General features: G+C 40.0%; 1 protein-coding gene across 1 annotated transcript in view; it reads left to right on the top strand.

The window, feature by feature from the left end:
- The window catches only part of DNAH8 (dynein axonemal heavy chain 8), a 319,171-nt gene that overhangs the window by 81,475 nt on the left and 216,301 nt on the right, over positions 1–21,395 (top strand). The window contains exons 22-25 of the mRNA XM_053603542.1: positions 5,174–5,293; positions 15,264–15,399; positions 18,017–18,129; positions 19,062–19,168. Of these exons, the coding sequence (XP_053459517.1) occupies positions 5,174–5,293; positions 15,264–15,399; positions 18,017–18,129; positions 19,062–19,168 (476 nt within the window). The remainder of the gene's footprint in view (positions 1–5,173; positions 5,294–15,263; positions 15,400–18,016; positions 18,130–19,061; positions 19,169–21,395) is intronic.

The raw sequence follows: 21,395 nt of genomic DNA, 5'->3' as shown, positions 1-21,395 counted from the left end.
CAAGAATTTTCCCCGCACTTTCTTCAAGTATTTTTATAGTTTCATGTCTTAAGTTTAAATCTTTTATCCAGTGAGAGTCTATCTTAGTTAATGGTGAAAGGTGTGGGTCCAGTTTCAGTCTTTTACAGATGGCCAGCCAGTTTACCCAGCACCATTTGTTAAATAGGGAATCTTTTCCCCACTGAATGTTTTTAATTGGCTTGTCAAAGATCAAATAACAGTAAGTAGCTGGATTCATCTCTTGGTTCTCTATTCCGTTCCAGACATCTACTTCTCTGTTTTTGTGCCAGTACCATGCTGTTTAGATCACTATCGATTTATAGTATAGTCTCAGGTCTGGTAGCGTGATTCCTCCTGCTGTGTTTTTATTGCTCAGTAATGTTTTGGCTATTCGAGGTTTTTTCTGATTTCATATAAAACGAAGTATTATTTTTTCAAGATCTTTAAAATATGACAATGGAGCTTTAATAGAAATTGCATTAAAATTATATATTGCTTTGGGTAGTATAGACATTTCAGCAATGTTGATTCTTCCCAGCCATGAGCATGGTATGTTTTTCCATTTGTTAACATCTTCGGCTACTTCTTTTCTTAAAGTTTCATAGTTCTCTTTGTAGAGATCTTTCATGTCCTTTGTTAGGTATACTCCCAAATATTTCATCTTCTGTGGCACTACTGTGGAAGGAATAGAGTCCTTGACTGTTTGTTTGGCTTGGTTATTGTTGGTATATATAAAGGCTACAGATGTATGGGTGTTATTTTATAGCCTGAGACATTGCTGTATTCCTTGATCACTTCTAAAAGTTTTGTAGTAGAATCCCTAGTGTTTTCCAGATATCCGATCATATCATCTGCGAAGAGTGAAAGTTTGATCTCTTCTGACGCTATGCGGATACCCTCGATCAGCTTTTCTTCCCTAATTGCAATGGCTAAAACTTCCATTACAATGTAAAAGAGCAATGGAGACAATAGGCGACCTTGCCTGGTTTCTGATCTAAGTGGAAATGATTTCAATTTAACTCCTTTCAATACAATATTGGCTGTGGGTTTGCTGTAGATGTCCTCTATCAGTTTAAGAAATGTCCCTTCTATACCAATTTTTTTAAGTGTTCTGATCACAAAGGGATGCTGGATATTCTCAAAAGCTGTTTCTGCATCAATTGAAAGAATCATATGGTCCTTATTTTTTAGTTTGTTTATGTGCTGAATTACATTTATAGATTTACGTATATTGAACCAGCCTTGACACCCTGGGATAAATCCCACTTGGTTGTGGTGTACAATTTTTTTGATGTGTTGTTGGATTCTGTTTTTTGGGATCTTATTGAGTATTTTTGCATCAATATTCATTAGTGATATTGGTCTATAATTTTCTTTTCTTGTTGGTTCTTTCCCTGGTTTGGGGATCAAGGTGATGTTTGCTTCATAGAATGGATTGGGTAATATTCCTTCTTTTTCTTTTATTAAATCATAGCTGTGTACATTAGTATGATCATGGGGCACCATACACTTGAGGTTTAGTAATATAGGTACTAGTTCTTCTTTAAAGGTTTGGTAGAATTCTGACGTAAAGCCATCTGGTCCTGGGCTTTTCTTTTTAGGGAGATTTTGTATAGTTGATGCTATTTCAGAACTTGATATAGGCCTGTTCAACATTTCCACTTCATTCTGGCTAAGTCTTGGTAGGTGGCGTACTTCTAGGTATTGGTCCATTTCTTTCAGATTTTCATATTTCTGAGAGTAGAGTTTCTTGTAGCATTCTTTAAGGATTTTTTGAATTTCTGAGGGGTCTGTTGTTATTTCATTGTTACCATTTCCGATTGGTGAAATTAGAGATTTTACTCTTTTTTTCCTGGTTAGGTTGGCCAAAGGTTTATCTATTTTATTGATCTTTTCAAAAAACCAACTTTTGGATTTATTGATCTGTTGTATAATTCTTTTGTTTTAAATTTCATTTAATTCTGCTCTGATTTTGGTTATTCCTTTTCTTCTGCTGGGTTTGGGGTTGGAGTGTTCTTCCTTCTCCAGTTGCTTGAGATGTCCCATTAAGTTATTACCTTCCTCTCTTTCTGTTTTCTTGAGGAAGGTTTACAGTGGTATAAATTTCCCTCTTAGGATTGCCTTTGCAGTATCCCAGGGGTTCTGGTAATTCATGTCTTGATTGTTGTTTTGTTCCAAAAATTTGGTGATTTCTTTCTTAATCTCGTCTGTAACCTATCTATCCTTCAGCATAAAGTTGTTTAGCTTCCATGTTTTTGTATGGGTATGCAGGTTCCTGTTGTTATTGAGTTCAACTTTTATTCCATGATGGTCTGAGAAGATTCAGGGAATAATTTCTATTTTTTAAAATTTGCTGAGGTTAGATTTGTGGCCTAGGATGTGGTCGATTTTGGAGTATGTTCCGTGGGCTGATGAGAAGAATGTGTATTCAGTTTTGTTGGGATGAAATGTTCTGTAGATGTCTGTTAAGTCCAGATGTTGAATGTTATGTTTAAATCTAAAATTTCTTTGCTTAGCTTCTTTTTGGAGGATCTATCCAGCACTGCTAAAGGGGTGTTAAAAATCTCCAACTACTATGGAAGTGGAGGAAATCAAGTTGCTCATGGCTGTTAGAGTTTCTCTTATAAATTGAGGTGCGTTGTGGTTGGGTGCATAAATATTAATAATTTAGATCTCATCATATTGAGTATTACCTTTAACAAATATGAAGTGTCCATCCTCATCCTTCCTTATTTCGGTTGTTTTAAAGCCTATCGTGTCTGCGAATAGGCTAGCAACGCCTGCTTTTTTCTGCTTTCCATTTGCCTGGAGTATAGATGACCATCCCTTCACTTTGAGTCTATAGTTGTCTTTTAATATAAGATGAGATTCTTGTATGTAGCAGATATCCGGCTTGAGTTTTTGTATCCAGTCAGCCAACCTGTGCCTCTTTAGAGGACAGTGTAAAGCATTCACATTAATTGAGAATATTGATAAGCCTTTTGAGAGTCTAGTGGACATTTTTAATCCTTTTGCAACTGTGGAAGTTGGAATTTGATCAAAATTTTCTGGTTGGGTTTACTTTTGTGGTGGAGGATTACACTGGTCTTTATGGAAGATAGGTCTGAGGATATTCTGGAGAGCTGGTTTAGTTATGGCAAATTTCTTCAACATGTGAATGTCATTGATTCTCCATCATAAATGAAACTCAGTTTAGCTGGGTATAGGATCCTGGGTTGAAAGTTATTTTGTTTTAGGAGATTAAAAGTTGATGACCATCCTCTTCTAGCTTGAAAGGTTTCAGCAAAGAGATCTAATATTCTTGCCCTTGTAGGTGATGGTTTTCTTTCATCTGGTTGCTTTCTGAATTTTCTCCTTCATATTAACTTTAGTGAAATTGATTATGATGTTTCTGGGGGATGTCTTATTTGGGTTGAGTTGTGCTGGAGTTCTGAAACTGCTGTCTGAATTTCAGAATCTTTTTGCATGTCTGGAAACTTCTCCTTCATAATCTCATGGAGAAGAGACTCTGTGCCTTGTGAAGCCACTTTGTTGCTTTCGGGGATCCCTATAAGACGAATATTGATTTTCTTCGAATTATCCCAGAGCTCTCTGAGAGAGTGATCTGTTTTTGCTCTCCATTTCTCTTCCTCTTTGAGAGTTTGGGAGTGTTCGAAATCTTTGTCTTCAATGTCAGAAATCCTTTCTTCTGCTTGCTCCATTCTGTTCCTGAGGGATTCTACTGTGTTTTTCAGATCTTTGAGGGATGCAACTTCTTGTCTCAATGTGTCAGAATCTTTGGTCATTTGGTCTTTGAGTTTGTTGAATTCTTGAGATATCTTTCGGGTTACTGCTTGGAATTCTATTTCAATCTTATTTGCTATCCAGATTCCAAATTCGGTTTCTGACATCTCAGCTATTTGTTTGTGCATGGGATCTTGCTGATCCCATGGGATCTTGTGCTGTGTCTGCCCCATTGATCCTTGGGGGAGTTGATCTACTCTGATTATTCATATTGCCAGAGGTTTTCTGTTGATTTTGCCTCATGATTGTTTTTCACGTCGCCTGTGGCCGTCCTCAGAGTTAGGGAGGTGTCCCTCCCAGATTAGACCCCAGTGGGATCACTGTATTGTTGCTTGATCTTTGTAGGGAGTGACCCTGTGTAGTTCCTCTGGGGCTGCCCCAGCCAGGGAGTTCTGGTTTTGGAAGCAGCTCCCAGATCCAGCAACAGGGCAGGGGGTGGTGCACACGGTTCTTGGAGTGCCTGGCACCCAGTGCCTTTGGCACAGAGAGCCCAAGGCTCCAGCAGTCTCTGTCCAGGAGAAGGGCTCCGCACAGAGGCAGAGAGGGCTTGGGAGGGCACGTGGCTACTAGAGTCCCTGCACAGATAAGCAGGCTGGTGTGGAGGCAGGGAGGGTACAGGAGGGAGGATGCGGGGTTGCACGGCTCCCAGAATTCCTGGTCAGGGCATGCGGAGGTCCGGCAGGCGCAGGTCCTGGGTCGGGGGTTGTGATGCTGGAGGTCAGAGCAGTGGTAACCCCATGCCGTGTTTCACATGCTCCCTAGGTATCCGCATGACGAAAGGGGGTTCTGGGATCTTTAGACTGTGTAATCCCCGTGTCCCTTCTTCAGCTCAAACAATGCACAGCTCCGGAGTAGCATCTGCAGTGCCGGAACCCGGTGGCTTTGCGTGGACAGCGGATGCTGGGTAGGGTCTGTGCTGGAGGCTCCAGAGCCCTGCGTTGACACCGCGCTGGCAAGACTGTGCCGCCTGCCGCTCTCCCTGCGGTGGCTGCTCACTGTCCTCCCACGCGCTCTCGGGGACCCAGCAGCGCAGTCATTGTTCTCCAGCCTTTACCTTTTACTAGCTGTGTGTTCCTCCCAGGTTACTTCACTTCTCTGAGCCTTGGTATCTTCAGCTAGAAAGCTGGGATATGGATGTATCCTGTGCTGGAATGGGAGTTAAGGAAGATACCACATATGAGGTTATGGCCTATGTTTCTGCTGAAGAAAAATTTAGTTCCGTGTTAAGCTTTCTTTGTAGATGTATTCATAAAATCTTCACCAAATTATGCTTGGCTTAGAACATAAGTTTCTAGATCTAGTGCACTTAATTTGTAACTGAAGCACATTTTGGATGAAAAGCTAGCTATAAAGAAAATTTTTTTTCCCACTTTTTCTTCTTTGTTGGTAGATCAATGACTTGTGTGAAATGCATATCGATACTGTTCTAAAGGAGATAGCCAAAACGGTGTTAATTTCCCTGCCTGAAGGTGGCGCTACCAAGGTAGAAGATATGTTGACCCTCAATGAGGTATGTGTTTATTTATTGTATTATAATCACAAAATACTGGCTTATAAACTGAGAATGTGAACCGTTAATCTAACATTAGAAATCTGAGTCAGTAGCATTTAGGCATCCTATCCTTTTTTTGGACATCTTCTGTCCCCAAACTTACATGACTTCAGCAGTTCAAACCCATGGTCACATCCTAGATACCTTACCAATGTCTCAAGCCTAATGCTGGAATTCCCTGGGGCTCTTCTTTCTCTGTGCATGCCAGCAGGGTCATATCATCTTACTTGGGCTTTTAACTACAAATTACTTTCCCTCTAAGTCACTCAGAATCCAGTAGGCTCATCTGGACTCCTTACCTCTTTTTCCTAGCTAGTCTCAAGGCTTAGCCAGGTTTTGTCTCTTATTTTACTCAGATTTTGCTTGAGTAAGATTTTGTTCCAGCTTAAGTCCTTGAGTGGCAGAGGCACCTGGTCTTTTTTTTTTCTTTTCAGACCAAGTTGCAAGCTGTCACCCCAGCATTACAGCTCACAGTGACCTCAAACTCACAGCAACCTCAAACTCTTGGGCTTACATGATTCTCTCGCGTCAGCCTCTGAAGTAGCCTGGGCTCACAGGTGCCTGCCACAATGCCTGGCTTTCTTTTGTTGCCATTTTCATTGTTGTTTTAGCTGGCCCAGGCTGGGTTCAAACCCTCCAGCCTCAGTGTATGTGGCCGGCACCCTACCCACTGAGCTATGGGTGCCGCCCAAGGCACCTGGTCTTTGCAGTAAAATCTAACCTCCTTAGCATCTCATTATGTTGAACTTATTTGGATACTAATTTGTCTTCCACTAACTTGAAAGTACAAGAGCAGTAACCCTATCTAAGCATTTCCAAGGCCTAGCAAGTAACACAATCTTTCTCGAAAGCACTCACTCTCTAACTCTGTTTTTTCCTGCTTGCCCGTGCTTCCTTTGTACCCTTGCTGCCAGCTTGGGTCACCTTGCTGGTGTCCTTTTCAAGACAAACACAGATGGCTGCATTTCCAGGGGTCCAGTGTGGCCCCTGGGAAACAGGTTCATTTGTCCGTTTCTTTGGAAGTGCAGCTTCTCCCCAGGACACCTCTTCTTGCCTGTAGGGCGAGGCTGGCAGCTAGCCAGCATCACGCCTCACGACTGCTTAGGCCCCGGTCAGCTCCTCTATTTTGAATTACTAGAGGACACAAGTCAAGGTCTTGAGTAGTTCTTTTGAAGTTGCTACCAAATCTCTACCAGTGGGGTAGCGTCCCTGCTCTAACCTCAGGGTGGGCAGTGGGCTGTGACTTGCTTTACCTCCTCCTTTTTAAGAGCTGCCTTCTGCATAATGTACATGGTCTTAAAATGATTTATTCTCAATTGTAACTGAGACAACATGAAACACCTTATTTTAATATCCTGTCCTTGGTGCATTCCAGTTTAAGATGGTTATAACTTCCCGGACATTTGCTCCTTTTTTCATTATAGAGTAAGCTTTTTATCCTATTTTGTTTCATATCAATCTCTTTTATAGCAGCTTTTTTGGTTATTATTTCTCAGTTGTATATTTTTCCATTTTATTATTTTCAACCTTTTTGGCTTCTCTTATAAAGACTATTTGGCTATATTTTGTTTTTAATTTACTCTAAAAATCTCTGTTTTCTTTAATAAAACCAGTTATTTTAGCCTATTCTGCTCTTTGCTATTTCTGCCAGTTCTTGCTCAGAGGGGCTTATTTCTTGATCTGTTTTACAATTCGCATTGTGAACTGATGCATGTGGGAATCCTGGACAGCTCTGGCTAAGAGCCCGTCCTGTGTGGTACCTAGGAGTTTTACCAACTTGGGACAATTCTATGTTATTGTCTCATAACTAAACATACAACTGTGTAGTAAACTATACAACCTGTGTAGTTTAGGATAGAATTTCCAAAACTGCACAGGTTGTATAAACTCAAGCCCCAAACTGTAAACTAGTGTGAGGGTAAACTAGTGTTTGCAAATTCCCAAGGAAGAATTTTTTTCCCTATCCTAAAGCCTCAACTAATAGGTAATTTTCCTTTCCAGTCCACTCTTTCCCTGAGGGCCTTGCCTTTGATTTTCGTGATGTTATGTGGAGATGATGATGGGTAGATCTTAGTTCCAGCCTCCTGCCCATATGAGGGCTCCAAGGCCTTATTTGGTGTTTTGGTTATGAAATAAAAAGCCCCCACTGAAGTTGTGGTTTCAGCTTATTTTCTATTTCAGGCCCATGTTTTTTGCTTTTGTTTTTAGTTAAGGTATAACATGTATACAGAAAATTGTGTAAGTCTTAAGTGCACTTTTCAGTGAATGTTTACGTATGCAACGTCCTTGTAACTATCTCCAAGAGCAAGATATAGAATACTTTCTTTACTCCAAATCATTCCTCTGTGGTTCATGCCAGGAAATACCACCTCCCTCACATTCACAGTAGTAATCACCAGTTGAATTCTACCACTGTGTATTAGTTTTTTTCTGTTTTGAACTTCATAGACATATAAATGGAATCACAGAGTATGTATCCTTTCTTTCTTTCTTTCTTTTTTTTTTTTTAGAGACAGAGTCTCACTTTATCACCCTTGGTAGAGGGCTATGACATCACAGCTCACAGCAACCTCCAACTCCTGGGTTTAGGCGATTCTCTTGCCTCAGCTTCCCCAGTAGCTGGGACTATTAGGTGCCTGCCACAACGCCCAGCTATTTTTTTTGTTGCAGTTTGGCCGGGGCTGGGTTTGAATCCACCACCATCGGTATATGGGGCTGGCACCCTGTTCACTGAGCCACAGGCGCCGCCCATATATATCCTTTCTTTTGCTCGTTATAGTTGTGAGAGTCATCATTGTAGTCATGTGAAGCATTAGTTCATTCATTCCCTTTGCTGTATAGTATTCCATTGTATACATTTATTGCAATTTATTAATCCATTCTACTGTTGAGGGCATTTGGATAGTTGATAGCTTATGGTTATACACTGAGCATTCTTGCACATGAGTTTTTGTGGACATGAAGCACTAATTTTTGTGGGTATATACCAAGAAGTGAGATTTTGGACTCATAGAACATAAATATATGTAGCTTTAATAGCATTCTTTTTAGAGTTGGTCTATTTGAATTAGGAACCAGACAGGTTCATGTATTACAGCAGTGTCCAACCTGTGGCCCCCAGGCCACATGCTGATTTTTTGAAAATTTTTCCTGCTTATCTGTGGTGTCGGATATTACAAAAAGTATGCATAAACCATATTTTTTGATATCAGCTTTTGTTCATGCTTGTGTATTTAATGTGTGGTCCAAGACAACTCTCATTCTTCCAATGTGTGGCAGAGGAAAAAAAAGGCTGGACACCCTGAAATCATCCCCCACCCCCACTGATTTTGCAACCTCTTTTTTTTTTTTTTGCAACTCCCACTTGTTTGCAACCTTTTTATTGTGATAAAATATATTAACATAACATTTACCATTTTACCATTTTAAGTGTACAATCCACTGACATTAAGTACTGACAGTGTTGTGTAACCATCAGCATTATCTATTTACAAAACCTTTTCATTATTCCAAACTGAAATTCTATACCTATGATATGTAATTCTCCAGTGCTGGTAGTAAGTCTCAATACTGTAAGTCAAGGTGAAGAAGGCAGAGTTCTGAAGAGCACCTTTGCCAATCGGTATGCTCCAGTCTCTGGCCTTGGAGTGAGCTAAGGTCTAGTAATGGTTGGGCTGTCTTCCCACAAACCTACCATCAGGTGGGCCATTATAGTGAAGGCAAGTCAGATAACACTCTAATTTGGGGGGACAAGGTTTGTTTGGGCCAAACAGAGATTTCAGATCATATTTGGAATCGGGGATGCTTATAGTCAGAGCAGCATTCCTTGTCCTGGAGCATCTAAGGGTTTTAGGCTAGATGATGTTAATTATTAAAAATCTTTCTTCCTGTTAGTTCCAAATCATTCCTTCTATTCTGTGATTCCGAGGCTGAGACTGGAAGCTATGCTTCTTCTTGGTCAACTGGCTCCCATTTAGATTTTGCCGGTGGGTATGTGCTAGAAGGATGCTGGGGAGAGAGAAGGGACTTGCTCTTTGCTGTTTTCCTTCTTGTTCTGACGCCATCATACCTGCAACAGCTCTTCATTCTGGCAGCTGCACTTAGTCACAGGCCCTCGGTTTTCCAGGCCTTCCAAAACCAGTCCCATGTTCTGGATCCCAGCATCCAGAGTCCATGATGCCAGGACCATGAGATCCCTCTTTGATCTTCTGGGTGCATGGGCAGGCAGTTCGCTTGCTGACCAGCTCCAGGTTCTAAGAGCCCTTTTTCCAAGTTCTAGGGATGCTAGCTGTTGCTCACAATTATTATCTCTGTATTAGCATTTTGGATCATTTAACAGTTGTTTAACCAGTTCTCTCTGTGAAGTTCTGTAGTTTTATTTGTTATAATAGGTGGTGTGCCTTCTGTTTTCCTAACTTGACCCTGACAGATACATGCCTATGTCTCAGTAAATATATACAAATGGCATAGAAAATCAGGGAAAAATGGATCCAAGTCATGATAGGAGAGCACTATTAAATACATTAAACAGTGTTTGAAATTCTGTTGGTAAAATCAACTTGGCTCTATAGAGACAGAGCAGATTAGTGGTTGCCAGGGCTGTGGAGATGGGGGAGTAAGGTGTGAGGATTCTTTTTGGGGTCATGAACATGTTTTGGAATTAGATAGAGGGGATGATCACACAACTCTGTGAATATACTAAAAACCAATGAATTGTACACTTCACAAGGTTAATTTTGTAGTATTTGAGTTATATCCCAATTAAAACAAAGCCATCAATTTCACTGCCACCCAGCCTGTCCCTGACCTACCTCTGAGGTACTTCTTTGGTATTTCAGGCTGTTTCTCACTGTGTTTTAAGAATGCTTTTAGTCTTCAGGATTGGTTAGCCTTCCCGAAGAGATGGAGTCCTTACTCCTTGGTGTGGCCTGAGCTGGTGGAATGACATGGTATAGAGGTAGTTTTTGCAATATGTTTTGCAGTGATATTATTTTGCCACTTTTAAACATAAAAAGAAGGTGGCTGAGCCATTGGGCTCCTGGCTGATGTAGGACATGTCTTTGCAGTGGAATGTGTACATCGAGTTGCTCGTCCTTGGTATTGATGGCAGTGGGAGTTGTCATGATTATCTGGCATGGCCCAAATCATCAAGGATCAAGGAAATTTGTTTTTTTGCCGATATTATTGATCAGGGTTCAGGCACTAGGATGGAGCTGAAAACATTGCATATGGGACAACGTCAGTGAAGATTCTAGTAGGGTGAGATATCCCAGGAGTCTCACTGGTAGAAAGTCACCAGCACTGCTAGGGCTAAAGTAAAAGCTGCAGCCATGTGGGAGGGCTGTCCCGGAGATGCAGCCTTTATGCAAGGGAAGCGTGGGAAGAAGTACCCCTGCTTCTCTCCTATCTTCTGCTGGTGCATCCAGTTGGGCCAAACCCAACGGGAAGCCAGAGACTAAGGGAGCCCCACTCTACACAGAGCAGGGCAGAGAAGAGTGGAGAGTAAGTTGGCAGGGTGTGGATGGAGAATAATCAGTACCTGGCGTGCCTGGCAAGATGGTCTTGATGGGATGGCAGGGATTATGCATAGTTTTCTAAATTAGAGTCAAGTAAATAATTTTTACCCTCAGACCTCTCAGCACATTGCTGACAGCTTTTGCATCCATTTTCCCTTCCTTCCAGTCTCATGGAGCAGGTTCCTATCTCTTTAAAATCAAGGTCCTCAAATGGGCCCTAGATGCCATGCTTGACCACCATGGCCTTGCCCCACCAGTCTTCTCCTTTCTCTCCTATGTCTTCACCTTTGTCCTCTCCATTGGACCCCTCCAAAAGCCGTCTTAAGACGGCTCTCTTCTTTGACTTGTCAGCAAAACCAAAAACTTTCCCAAATCTCCCTTCACTTCTGATTCACAAACTTCTCCCAATTCTCACACATGCTGCCTTCCCTTTTTCAGCTCCCATTAACTTTTCTTTCCCCAATTTCTGGCTGAAATTATTTCTGGCATGAGTTATTCTTCTTTAGCAGCTTTATTGAGATAAAATTCACATACCATGCAATCCACCCATTTAAAGTGTTCTGCTGGATGGTTTTTAGTATATTCACAGTATTGTACAACAGTAAATTTTAGAACATTTTCATCAGCCTCAAGGAATCTCATTAGCAGTCATTCTTTATTTCCTCTCAACCCTCCCAGCCCCTGGAAACCACTAATCTATTTTGTGCCTCTGTAGATTCACCTATTCTGGACCTTTCAGACAAATGGAATCAGACAATGTGTGGTTTTTGTGACTGGCTGCTTTCATCTGGCACAGTGTTTTCAAAGTTCATTCATAGCGTCCTGTATGTCAGAACTTTATTTCTTTTTATTGCTGAATAATACTCCATTGCATGGTCATACTATGCTTTAGCTACCCATTCATCAGTTGATGAACATTTGGATGGTTGCTACTTTTTGGCTATTATGAATAATGCTGCTGTGAACATGTGTGCACGTTTTTATGTGGACATAGGCTTTCATTTCTCTTGGCTGTGTATGCCTGGGAATGGAATTGCTGGCTCATTTGTTGACTCCATGTTATACCCTTTGAAGACCTCTGAGGCTGTTTTCTAAAGTGGCTGCATCATTGTATATTCCCATCAGCAGTGTGTGAGGGTTCTAATCTCTATATCCTTGCCAGCATTTGTTGATGACAGCCATACTAGGGAGTGTGACGCGGTATCTCATTGTAGTTTTGATTTTGATGTCCCTAAAGGCTAGTAACGTTGAGCATCATTTTTGTACTTATTAACCTTTCATATTCTTTGCTTCAGAAATATCTATTCAGGTCTTTTTCTCTGTTTCAAATGGGGATTTGTCTTTTTATTTTTGACTAGTAAATAGTTTTCTTTTTTTTTTTAATAGATACTATCCTTTTATCAGCTATATGGTTTACAAAAATTTTCTCCTATTCTGTGGGTTGCCTTGAACTTTCTTGATGGTGTTCTTTTTTATTTATTTATTTATTTTTTATTGTTGGGGATTCATTGAGGGTACAATAAGCCAGGTTACACTGATAGCATTTGTTAGGTAAAGTCCCTCTTGCAATCGTGTCTTGCCCCCAGAAGGTGTGGCACACACCAAGGCCCCAGCCCCCTCCCTGCTTCTCTCTCTCTGCTCTTCTTTTCCCCACCCCTCCCTCCTTCTTTCTCTCTCTGCTCTCCCCTTCCCACACCCCCACCATGACCTTGTCATTAATTGTTCTCATATCAAAATTGAGTACATAGGATTCATGCTTCTCCCTTCTTGTGATGCTTTACTAAGAATAACGTCTTCCACGTCCATCCAGGTTAATACAAAGGATGTAAAGTCTCCATTTTTTTAATGGCTGAATAGTATTCCATGGTGTACATATACCACAGCTTGTTAATCCATTCCTGGGTTGGTGGCATTTAGGCTGTTTCCATATTTTGGCGATTGTAAATTGAGCTGCCGTAAATAGTCTAGTACAAGTGTCCTTATGATAAAAAGATTTTTTCCCTTTTGGGTAGATGCCCAGTAATGGGATTGCAGGATCAAATGGGAGGTCTAGCTTGAGTGCTTTGAGGTTTCTCCATACTTCCTTCCAGAAAGATTGTACTAGTTTGCAGTCCCACCAGCAATGTAAAAGTGTTCCCTTCTCTCCACATCCATGGTAGCATCTACAGTTCTGAGATTTTGTGATGTGGGCCATTCTTTCTGGGGTTAGATGGTATCTCAGGGTGGTTTTGATTTTTTTTTTTTTTGTGGTTTTGATTTTTGATGGTGTTCTTTAAAGCACAGAAGTTTTTAATTTTGATGAAATCCTGTTTATCAGATTTTTCTTTTGTTGCTCTGCTTTCAGTATCATATCTAAGAAAACTTTGCTTAATCCAAAATCATGACGAATTATGCCTATGTTTCTTCTAGGACTTTTTAGTTTTAGCCCTTAAATTTGAGTCTATGATCCATTTTGAGTTATTTTTTTTTTGTAGTATGTAAGGAAAGGGTCCAATTTCATTCTTTTGTGAGTGGATATTCAGTTGTCCCATGACCCATTGTTGAATCCCATTAACTTTCTGTTATCTAGCATTGGAAACATATGGAAGAATTTATATGGCATTCTCCTGTTTGTTCTGGTGCATATGTTCCTTTTTAAAAGGTTGCTATATGTTATTTTGTTGAGGTTTCTGGAGATACCAGGAGAATGCCAAGATCAGCATGTGTGTTCAATCAGCCAAGTCTAACTAGCAGTGTCTGGTTCCTTTCTTAGGGGCTTTCAAAAGCAGGGGTGAGTATAAACCCGTGTCCAATCTGCCGTGATCACTGGAGAGGGGTGTGTATAAACACCCGTGTCCAATCTGCCGTGATCACTGGAGAGGGGTGTGTATAAACACCCGTGTCCAATCTGCCGTGATCACTGGAGAGGGGTGTGTATAAACACCCGTGTCCAATCTGCCGTGATCACTGGAGAGGGGTGTGTATAAACACCCGTGTCCAATCTGCCGTGATCACTGGAGAGGGGTGTGTATAAACACCCGTGTCCAATCTGCCGTGATCACTGGAGAGGGGTGTGTATAAACACCCGTGTCCAATCTGCCGTGATCATTGGAGGGGGTTGTGTATAAACACCCGTGTCCAATCTGCCGTGATCACTGGAGAGGGGTGTGTATAAACACCTGTGTCCAATGTGCCGTGATCACTAGAGTGCTCTACCCTGTTTCCCTGAAAATAAGACAGTGTCTTATTTTAAGGTGTGCTCCCAAAGATGCGCTAGGTCTTATTTTCAGGGGATGTCTTATCTTTCCTGTAAGTAGGTCTTATTTTCGGGGAAACAGGGTACTTGTTTAACGCTCGTTTTCCCTGCTGTACTTAAGTGTCTTTCAGTCACTATTGGTGTTCCAAAACTTAGCACTGTGTTAGGTAAATTATAATAGAACAAAGTGAATGAATAATGAAGCAAAGTCAGAAGACTTGGTGGGGTAGATTGGATTAGAGAATGTCTTTGGTAGGAGCAAGAACATCATTTCCTTTGAGACTGAAAAAAGATAAAAATGGTTCGGATATAGATGAGAAGGTCAAGAAAAGAACGCAGGGACAGAACATGGGGAATGTGGGCCCTCCCACAGCTTGTCAGGAGAGAGGTTTGCATACACAGACGTGGGATCCTCTGTAGCCATATTCTTGAAGCCAAATGTGCTGCTTCCATTTGCTTTTCTCTTTCCTAAAATGCATGGATGCTGCGGTTATGTCAAAAGACTTACTCAATTTTATAAACCAGTTGTCTTTTCTGACTTTGTTTCTCAGCTGCTATTCTTCAGAAAGACAAAATGCAGGCTTTTAGAATCAGAGAATACAGGTTTCAAATCTTGATTCTTCCCAGCTACTATGTGACTTGGGAAAATTACTTCTTTTTTCTGAGCCTCAGTTTTCTCTTCTGTAAAATGGGGACGATGACATTACCTATCTCAAGAGTTTCTTGTTTAATTAAATGAGTTATTACCATGCAAACAAAGCTCTTAAATTGATGCTTGGCATATAATACCATGCTCCAAAAAACCTTATCTTATTTAACTTTCAAAGTAACACTTTGGATTGTCCTTTTTCAAAACCATGTCTCATTTTCAACCTGGACACCATTTTCTCTCTGCTCCTTCAGCCTTTTCCCCCACCCATGTGAATGTGAAGGCAGAGCTCTGTGTGTGATTGAGTCAGAGACTTGGGGTTTTTCTTTTCTCTCCTGTTCTTTGCTTGGACCTTAGCAGCTTTGCTTTTAGCCACTGACAATTTTGGATCTGAAACATTGTGCCATTGGCGACTATCTCTTATTTTTATTCCAAGTGAAGTTAATGATAGCTTCAAGTCATATTAACAATAATTTTCACAGTGTTTTTAAGTATCTGGAAATGAATTGTTATTTCTTTATTTACTAGACATATACAAAAGAATGGGCTGATATTCTAAACCATAAAAGTAAGCATGTGGAAGAAGCTGTCAAAGAACTTATATTAATATTTGAACAAATTTATGAAGTCAAGTACACTGGCAAAACAGGAAAACAGGGACCAGGTAATTTCACTGGTTATAATGTTTGAATTACAAGGTCTGCAAATGTGCTCTCATGTAGGCACCTCTGCTTAGCAGATACTGAATTCCAGAAGGAAAACAGGTGTTCAGCAGAAACTGTATTGTTTTTACAGACACTTCAAGCCCAGAGAACTCCTTTTGTCAGTTAAGGAAGGGCGGGAGCCCTTCTGAAATCCAAATTCCCTGTCAAGAGCTATCTTGCCAGCAGGCCTGTTGTATTATTATTATTGTTATTTTATACACCATTCTAATTAAGTCACTTTGATCATTTGTTTTATTTTACTTTTTTTTTTTTTTTTTTGAGAAAAGTGAGCCAGGCTAAAGTAAATTCTCCGATTTTCTTTAGTATGGAAAACTTAATTTGATAGCTGTGCCTAACAGGGATGAGATTTTGTTTGTTTGTTTTTTTGAGACAGTCTCATTCTGTTGCCCTGGGTGGAGTGCAGTTGCATCATCACAGCTCACAGCAACCTCAGACTCCTGGGCTCCAGGGATCCTCTTGCCTCAGCCTCCTGAGTAGCTGGGACTTTAGGCATGTGCCACCATGCCCAGCTAATTTTTCTATTTTTAGTAGAGATGGGGTCTTGCTCTTGCTCAGGCTGGTCTTGACTCCTGAGCTGAAGAAATCCTCCTGCCTTGTCCTCCTAGAGTGCCAGGATTACAGGCGCGAGCTACCTCACCCAGTTAAGATTGCGTTTTAAGACATCCCCCCACCCAGACTATATTCTGTATAGAATGAGCTAAGCATTACTACTTAGAACTCTTTCAGGGACTCTGGGCGGAGCTAAATGGTGGCTAGTTGAAGACTATACTGCCAGGGAAGGAAAGATCACACCACAGCATGTATTCCCCACCACCTGCTTCCTACTTCCAATTAAAGAATGATCTAAAAGGCTCTGTATCTTAACTGCAACTTTTGATTCTTCTCAAACTTACACATCCTCATTGAATTTGTTTGGGAATATGAGACACTTCCTTGCTTTACAGGTCTGTTCAGGCAACTATTTGTCACAAGGTGTCTGTGTTATTGGAAGTGGTTAAAAAAATTTGACCCTCTGGGATTTCCTGTTCTCTTAGTACATTCTAATAATTTCAGTAAATACCTATTAATAAGCCCAAGAGTTAAGCTATTGCATTTGAAACCTCTTTATCAGAGATTGGAAATTTTAAGGCAATATTCCCAGTAGGTGGTTTAAGAACATTAGTGTTATAGTTTTGCTTAGATTGTCCTATCCTAGATATTTTGAATCCTTGGATGAATTTGAAGAGAAAGACTCATTTCATTTTAAGGTTTTGTTTTCAAGCTGTAAATCAGAACTTGTTAGATAGAAATTTGTAGTTGGAGGGTTTACGTTTTAGTATAGTAAGGGGATGTGTCTGTCAATCATGGTCCCTGTTTGCCCAGATAGCTGCTAGTCCCGCCATCCCCTGCTGAGGGGAGCAGTGTGAGGCTGGTTTTGTGCAAGGCCAGCCACTGACTGCACAAGGGTGTGTTGCAAACACAGAATGTGGCGCCAGAGTTTTGAAGGAGATGAAAGAGATAGCTCTGCCTAACAGGGATGAGGCTAATTAGCTAATGACCAACGTACTTGAACTAGGGAATCTGTGGGAAGTTGGCTTTTTGAGTGAGAGGAGAACATTCCAGTCAGGTAGAGATCCCATTTTTAAAAAAGGAGCAGAGAAGGAGAGAAAAAGAGAAATCTGAGTGTGTAGAGTAGTGGTTCTCCGTGTGGATAGGGGAGGGATTTCTTCCAGGACACATATGGCAATGTCCGGAGACATTTTTCGTTGTCACAGTGTCAGAGTTTGCTCTCAGCTTATAGTGGATCAGGGCCAGGGACGCTGCTGATTGTCCTGTAGCACAGCCCCAAATGTCAGTAGTGCTAAGCACGAGAAACTCTGGGCCTAACATGAGTGTGTACACCGTGGCTCTTCCCTCCTCGAGTTTTTCACTGAGTTTAGTAACAAGAGTTTAACTGGTAAAAGACATCATTTAATCCAAAGCATGCATTTTAGAAAGTAATAGATAGAACTCAATTTTTTTTCTTAATTCTAGATACTGAAACAGAGTATGTGAATATTTACGAATATTTACTGAGAATATTTCTTTTTTTTTTCCTTTTGTGATAGAATCTCACTCTGGCACCCTGGGCACAATGTCGTGGCATCATAGCTCACAGCAACCTCAAACTCATTGGCTCAATTGATTCTCTTGCCTCAGCCTCCTGAGTAGCTGGGACTACAGGTGTCCCCCACAATGTTCAGCTATTTTTTTATCTTTTTATTTTTAGTAGAGACAGGGTTTTACTCTTGCTCAGCCTGGTCTTCTGAGCTCAAGCAATCCTGCCTCAGCCTCCCAGAGTGCTAGGAGGCATGAGCCCTTGACCCCAAGACTTACAGAGCATGTTTCTTAGTAGAATGATGATTATTTTAAGATAGGTGATTTAAATTCAATTCACGGATGACTCCTAGAGGAAAAAAAATGCACAAAGTAAGAGCTTTTAACAAAGGAGCTTCCTAAGAAGATTTGGCCATGGAGAATAAACCTAATGCTCAAAAAAAGCAAATCTCATATTTTTGTTTTGTCTTTTGTCTATAGAACACCGGAAACATGTTGCTTTTGGAAGTGAAACAGAAGACGGTGAAACTGACTATGACACTAACATTGGGAATGAGGTTGATACAAATGATAAAGAAGATGAGTTTAAAAAGGTATTTATTGTGGAACAACTTCATGCAACTCAAAGAGTTATGACTCATAGGATTATAGATAACCCCAAATGGTGCTTCTTGCAGTCAGTTTTATAACCAATCTGTGTCTAATTTATAACAAAATCCCGAAAATATAATTTTCAATTTTACGCTGTAGCAAATTAGGCAAGATATAGAAGTCTTTACAATTTTCCTTAATATTACCACCTTTTCATGTGATTCTGTTGATTATGATTTATATAGCTATCTCCTCCTATTGTGATTCAGCTCTCTTCTTACTCACCTTAACCTGCTTCACCCACCCATTCTCAGAGGGGCAGGGCTATAGAGCAGTGAGCAAGCGGTGTAGTCAGAGTCTGGCCCCACATGTGAGACTCACTGTGCAAGCAAGACGTGGGCCAAGTCCCTGACTGCCTGGCTCGCTACCTGGCCTGTACTCTGTCCAATAAGCTTGGCTCCTCCTCCCAAGGGAAGGAGAGTCTGGAGAGAGTCAAAGTTTCATCCCATAAATTTGGGTACTGTATATTTTATAATACACGTGTCCATCAAACTGAGCTTCTTGAGGATGGAGGTGAGTCATCCTCTTGTGGCCACTCCCTTTAGCATTGAGAAATGCACCACACTTACAAAGCCCTTCCCTTTTGTTGGGTGATTTATTGAGTCATGCAAACCAGGATTATTTTGAATAAGCTGTTTTTGAATTTTGGCTTTTGAGTAAGTCCTTCTGGTTTGCTAGAGTGTTTTTGCAAGCACATTTTCATACATTTATATTTGTCTAAAAAATCAGACAAATAATTTAGGATTGAATTTATTTCTACAATATCACTGAAATTGCATCATTTATTTTTCATGTTTTACATGTTACTTGTAATATTATATCATTGCTTTGGGGATGTTTTTAAAAAGTGATTTAATATGATTTATTATTACAGGAATGTAAAGAGGTCTATGCTTTTTTCTCTCATCAATTATTGGACAGTCTTCAAAAAGCTACACGGTTATCTTTGGACACAATGAAAAGAAGAATATTTGTTACAAGGCAAGTTGAAAATACGATAAATGTGTCTGGTAATGCTACCTATCATGATACGATCGTAATATGTGTAGCACCTTTTATTTCATTAATTTATTAATTTTTAAAATTATAAAATTTAAAATAGAGCATTCATTAAAAGACTGTATGAAACATTTGTGTTAAAATACTGCGAGACCCATGATTGGATGAAGAACCATGTTCTTAGCACCCTGCCTGAGATAAAGAAGACTACCAGTATCCTCCCTGGTCCTAAAGGTAAACACCGTCCTGAACTTGGTGTTTATCATTGTCTTAGTTTTCCTTAAAGTTTTGTATCCCAAGTCAATGTATCATTTAATTTTGCCCATGTTTGAACTGTGCTCAGTATTATGTTTTGAGATTCATCCGTGTGTTATAGTTTATTTTCACTTCTGTGTAGTTGGAATATACTCAATCTGTTTATCCATTCTACTGGTGATGGTTATTTCTTTTTCTTTCTTTTTTTTTTTTTTTTCCAGTTTGGGCTATAAAGAATAAAGTTTCTGTGAGCATCCTTGTACCTGTCTCCTACGGCACCTGCTAAGAGTGATTTGCTAGGTCCTACAGTAGGGGCATGCCTCATTTTACCAGGTGGTGCCTTGTTTGAGCGTGCCCATGCCTTCTCATCCTTGCAATCAGTATTACTCAGTTGAAACATTCTCGCTGCTAGGTGCGGTGGCTCACACCTGTAATCCTAGTATTCTGGGAGGCTGAGGTGGATGAATTGCTTGAGCTCAGGAGTTCTAGACCAGCCTGAGCAAGCGTGAGACCCTCTCTCTAAAAAATAGCTGGGCATTGTGACAGGCACCTGTAGTCCCAGATACTTGGGAGGCTGAGGCAAGAGGATCACTTGAGCCCAAGAGTTTGAGGTTGGTGTGGGCTATTATGATGCAATGGCACTCTACTGAGGGTGACAAAAGGAGACTCTGTCTCAAGAAAAAAAAAAAAGGAAACAATAAAAAATTCATGCCAAAATAAGAAGTATGAAATGGCATCTCATTAATATTTAAATTCTAATTCTGGTTATTGATAAGGCTACATATATATCTATAGCTCTATCTATATCTGTCTATATGTGTGTATATATATTTTGCTTTTCATTGCTTTTTACTTCTTTCTTCCATATGGAATTGTCTTTCTTTCTTTTTTTTTTTTTTTTAGGCTACATATATTTTCATGTATTTATGGTCCGTTTGTCTTTCTCTTCCTTAAAGTTTGTGTTTTTTCCCTTTGGCCTGTTTTTCTACTGAATTGGATTAATTCATAAATATTCTTAATGTATTTCTTTGTTGACAAAATAGCAAATATATTTTCTCAATTTTGCCTTATCTTTTCATTTTCTTTATTAATTTCTTATTTTTCTCTGCTGAGTTTTAAGAATATTCAAATTTATCAATCTTTTTCTTAGTGATTAGTGATTTTTATGTCATTTTGAGGAAATCAACCCTTTCCTACTTTATAACATTACAATGTTAAAGAGCAGTGGAGACAATGGGCAGCCTTGTCTGGTTCCTGATCTGAGTGGAAATGATTTCAATTTAACTCCATTCAATACGATATTGGCTGTGGGTTTACTGTAGATGGCCTCTATCAGTTTAAGAAATGTCCCTTCTATACCAATTTTCTTAAGTGTTCTGATCATGAAGGGATGCTGGATATTATCAAAAGCTTTTTCTGCATTAATTGAGAGAATCATATAGTCTTTTTTTTTAATTTGTTTATGTTATACTTATAGATTTACAGAATTATACTTACAGATTTACATATACTAAACCAGCCTTGAGACCCTGGGATAAAACTGACTTGGTCATGATGTATAATTTGTTTGATGTGTTGTTGGATTCTGTTTGTTAGGATCTTGTTGAATATTTTTGCATCTATATTCATTAGTGATATTGGTCTATAATTTTCTTTTCTTGTTGGGTCTTTTCCTGGTTTGGGGATCAGGGTGATGTTTGCTTTATAGAACATGTTGGGTAGTCTTCCTTCTTTTTCTACATTTTGGAACAGGTTGAGTAATATAGGTACTAGTTCCTCTTTAAAGTTTTGGTAGAATTCTGATGTGAAGCCATCTGGTCCCGGGCTTTTCTTTTTAGGGAGATTTCGTATGGTTGATACTATTTCAGAGCTTGATATTGGCCTGTTCAACATTTCCACTTGATTCTGGCTAAGTCTGACGTGCTTCCAGGTATTGGTCATATTTCTGAGAATA

The sequence above is a fragment of the Nycticebus coucang genome, chromosome 9 (genome assembly GCF_027406575.1).
Source record: "Nycticebus coucang isolate mNycCou1 chromosome 9, mNycCou1.pri, whole genome shotgun sequence".
Taxonomy (NCBI): domain Eukaryota; kingdom Metazoa; phylum Chordata; class Mammalia; order Primates; family Lorisidae; genus Nycticebus; species Nycticebus coucang.
This window is presented reverse-complemented; position numbering and strand designations above follow the sequence as displayed.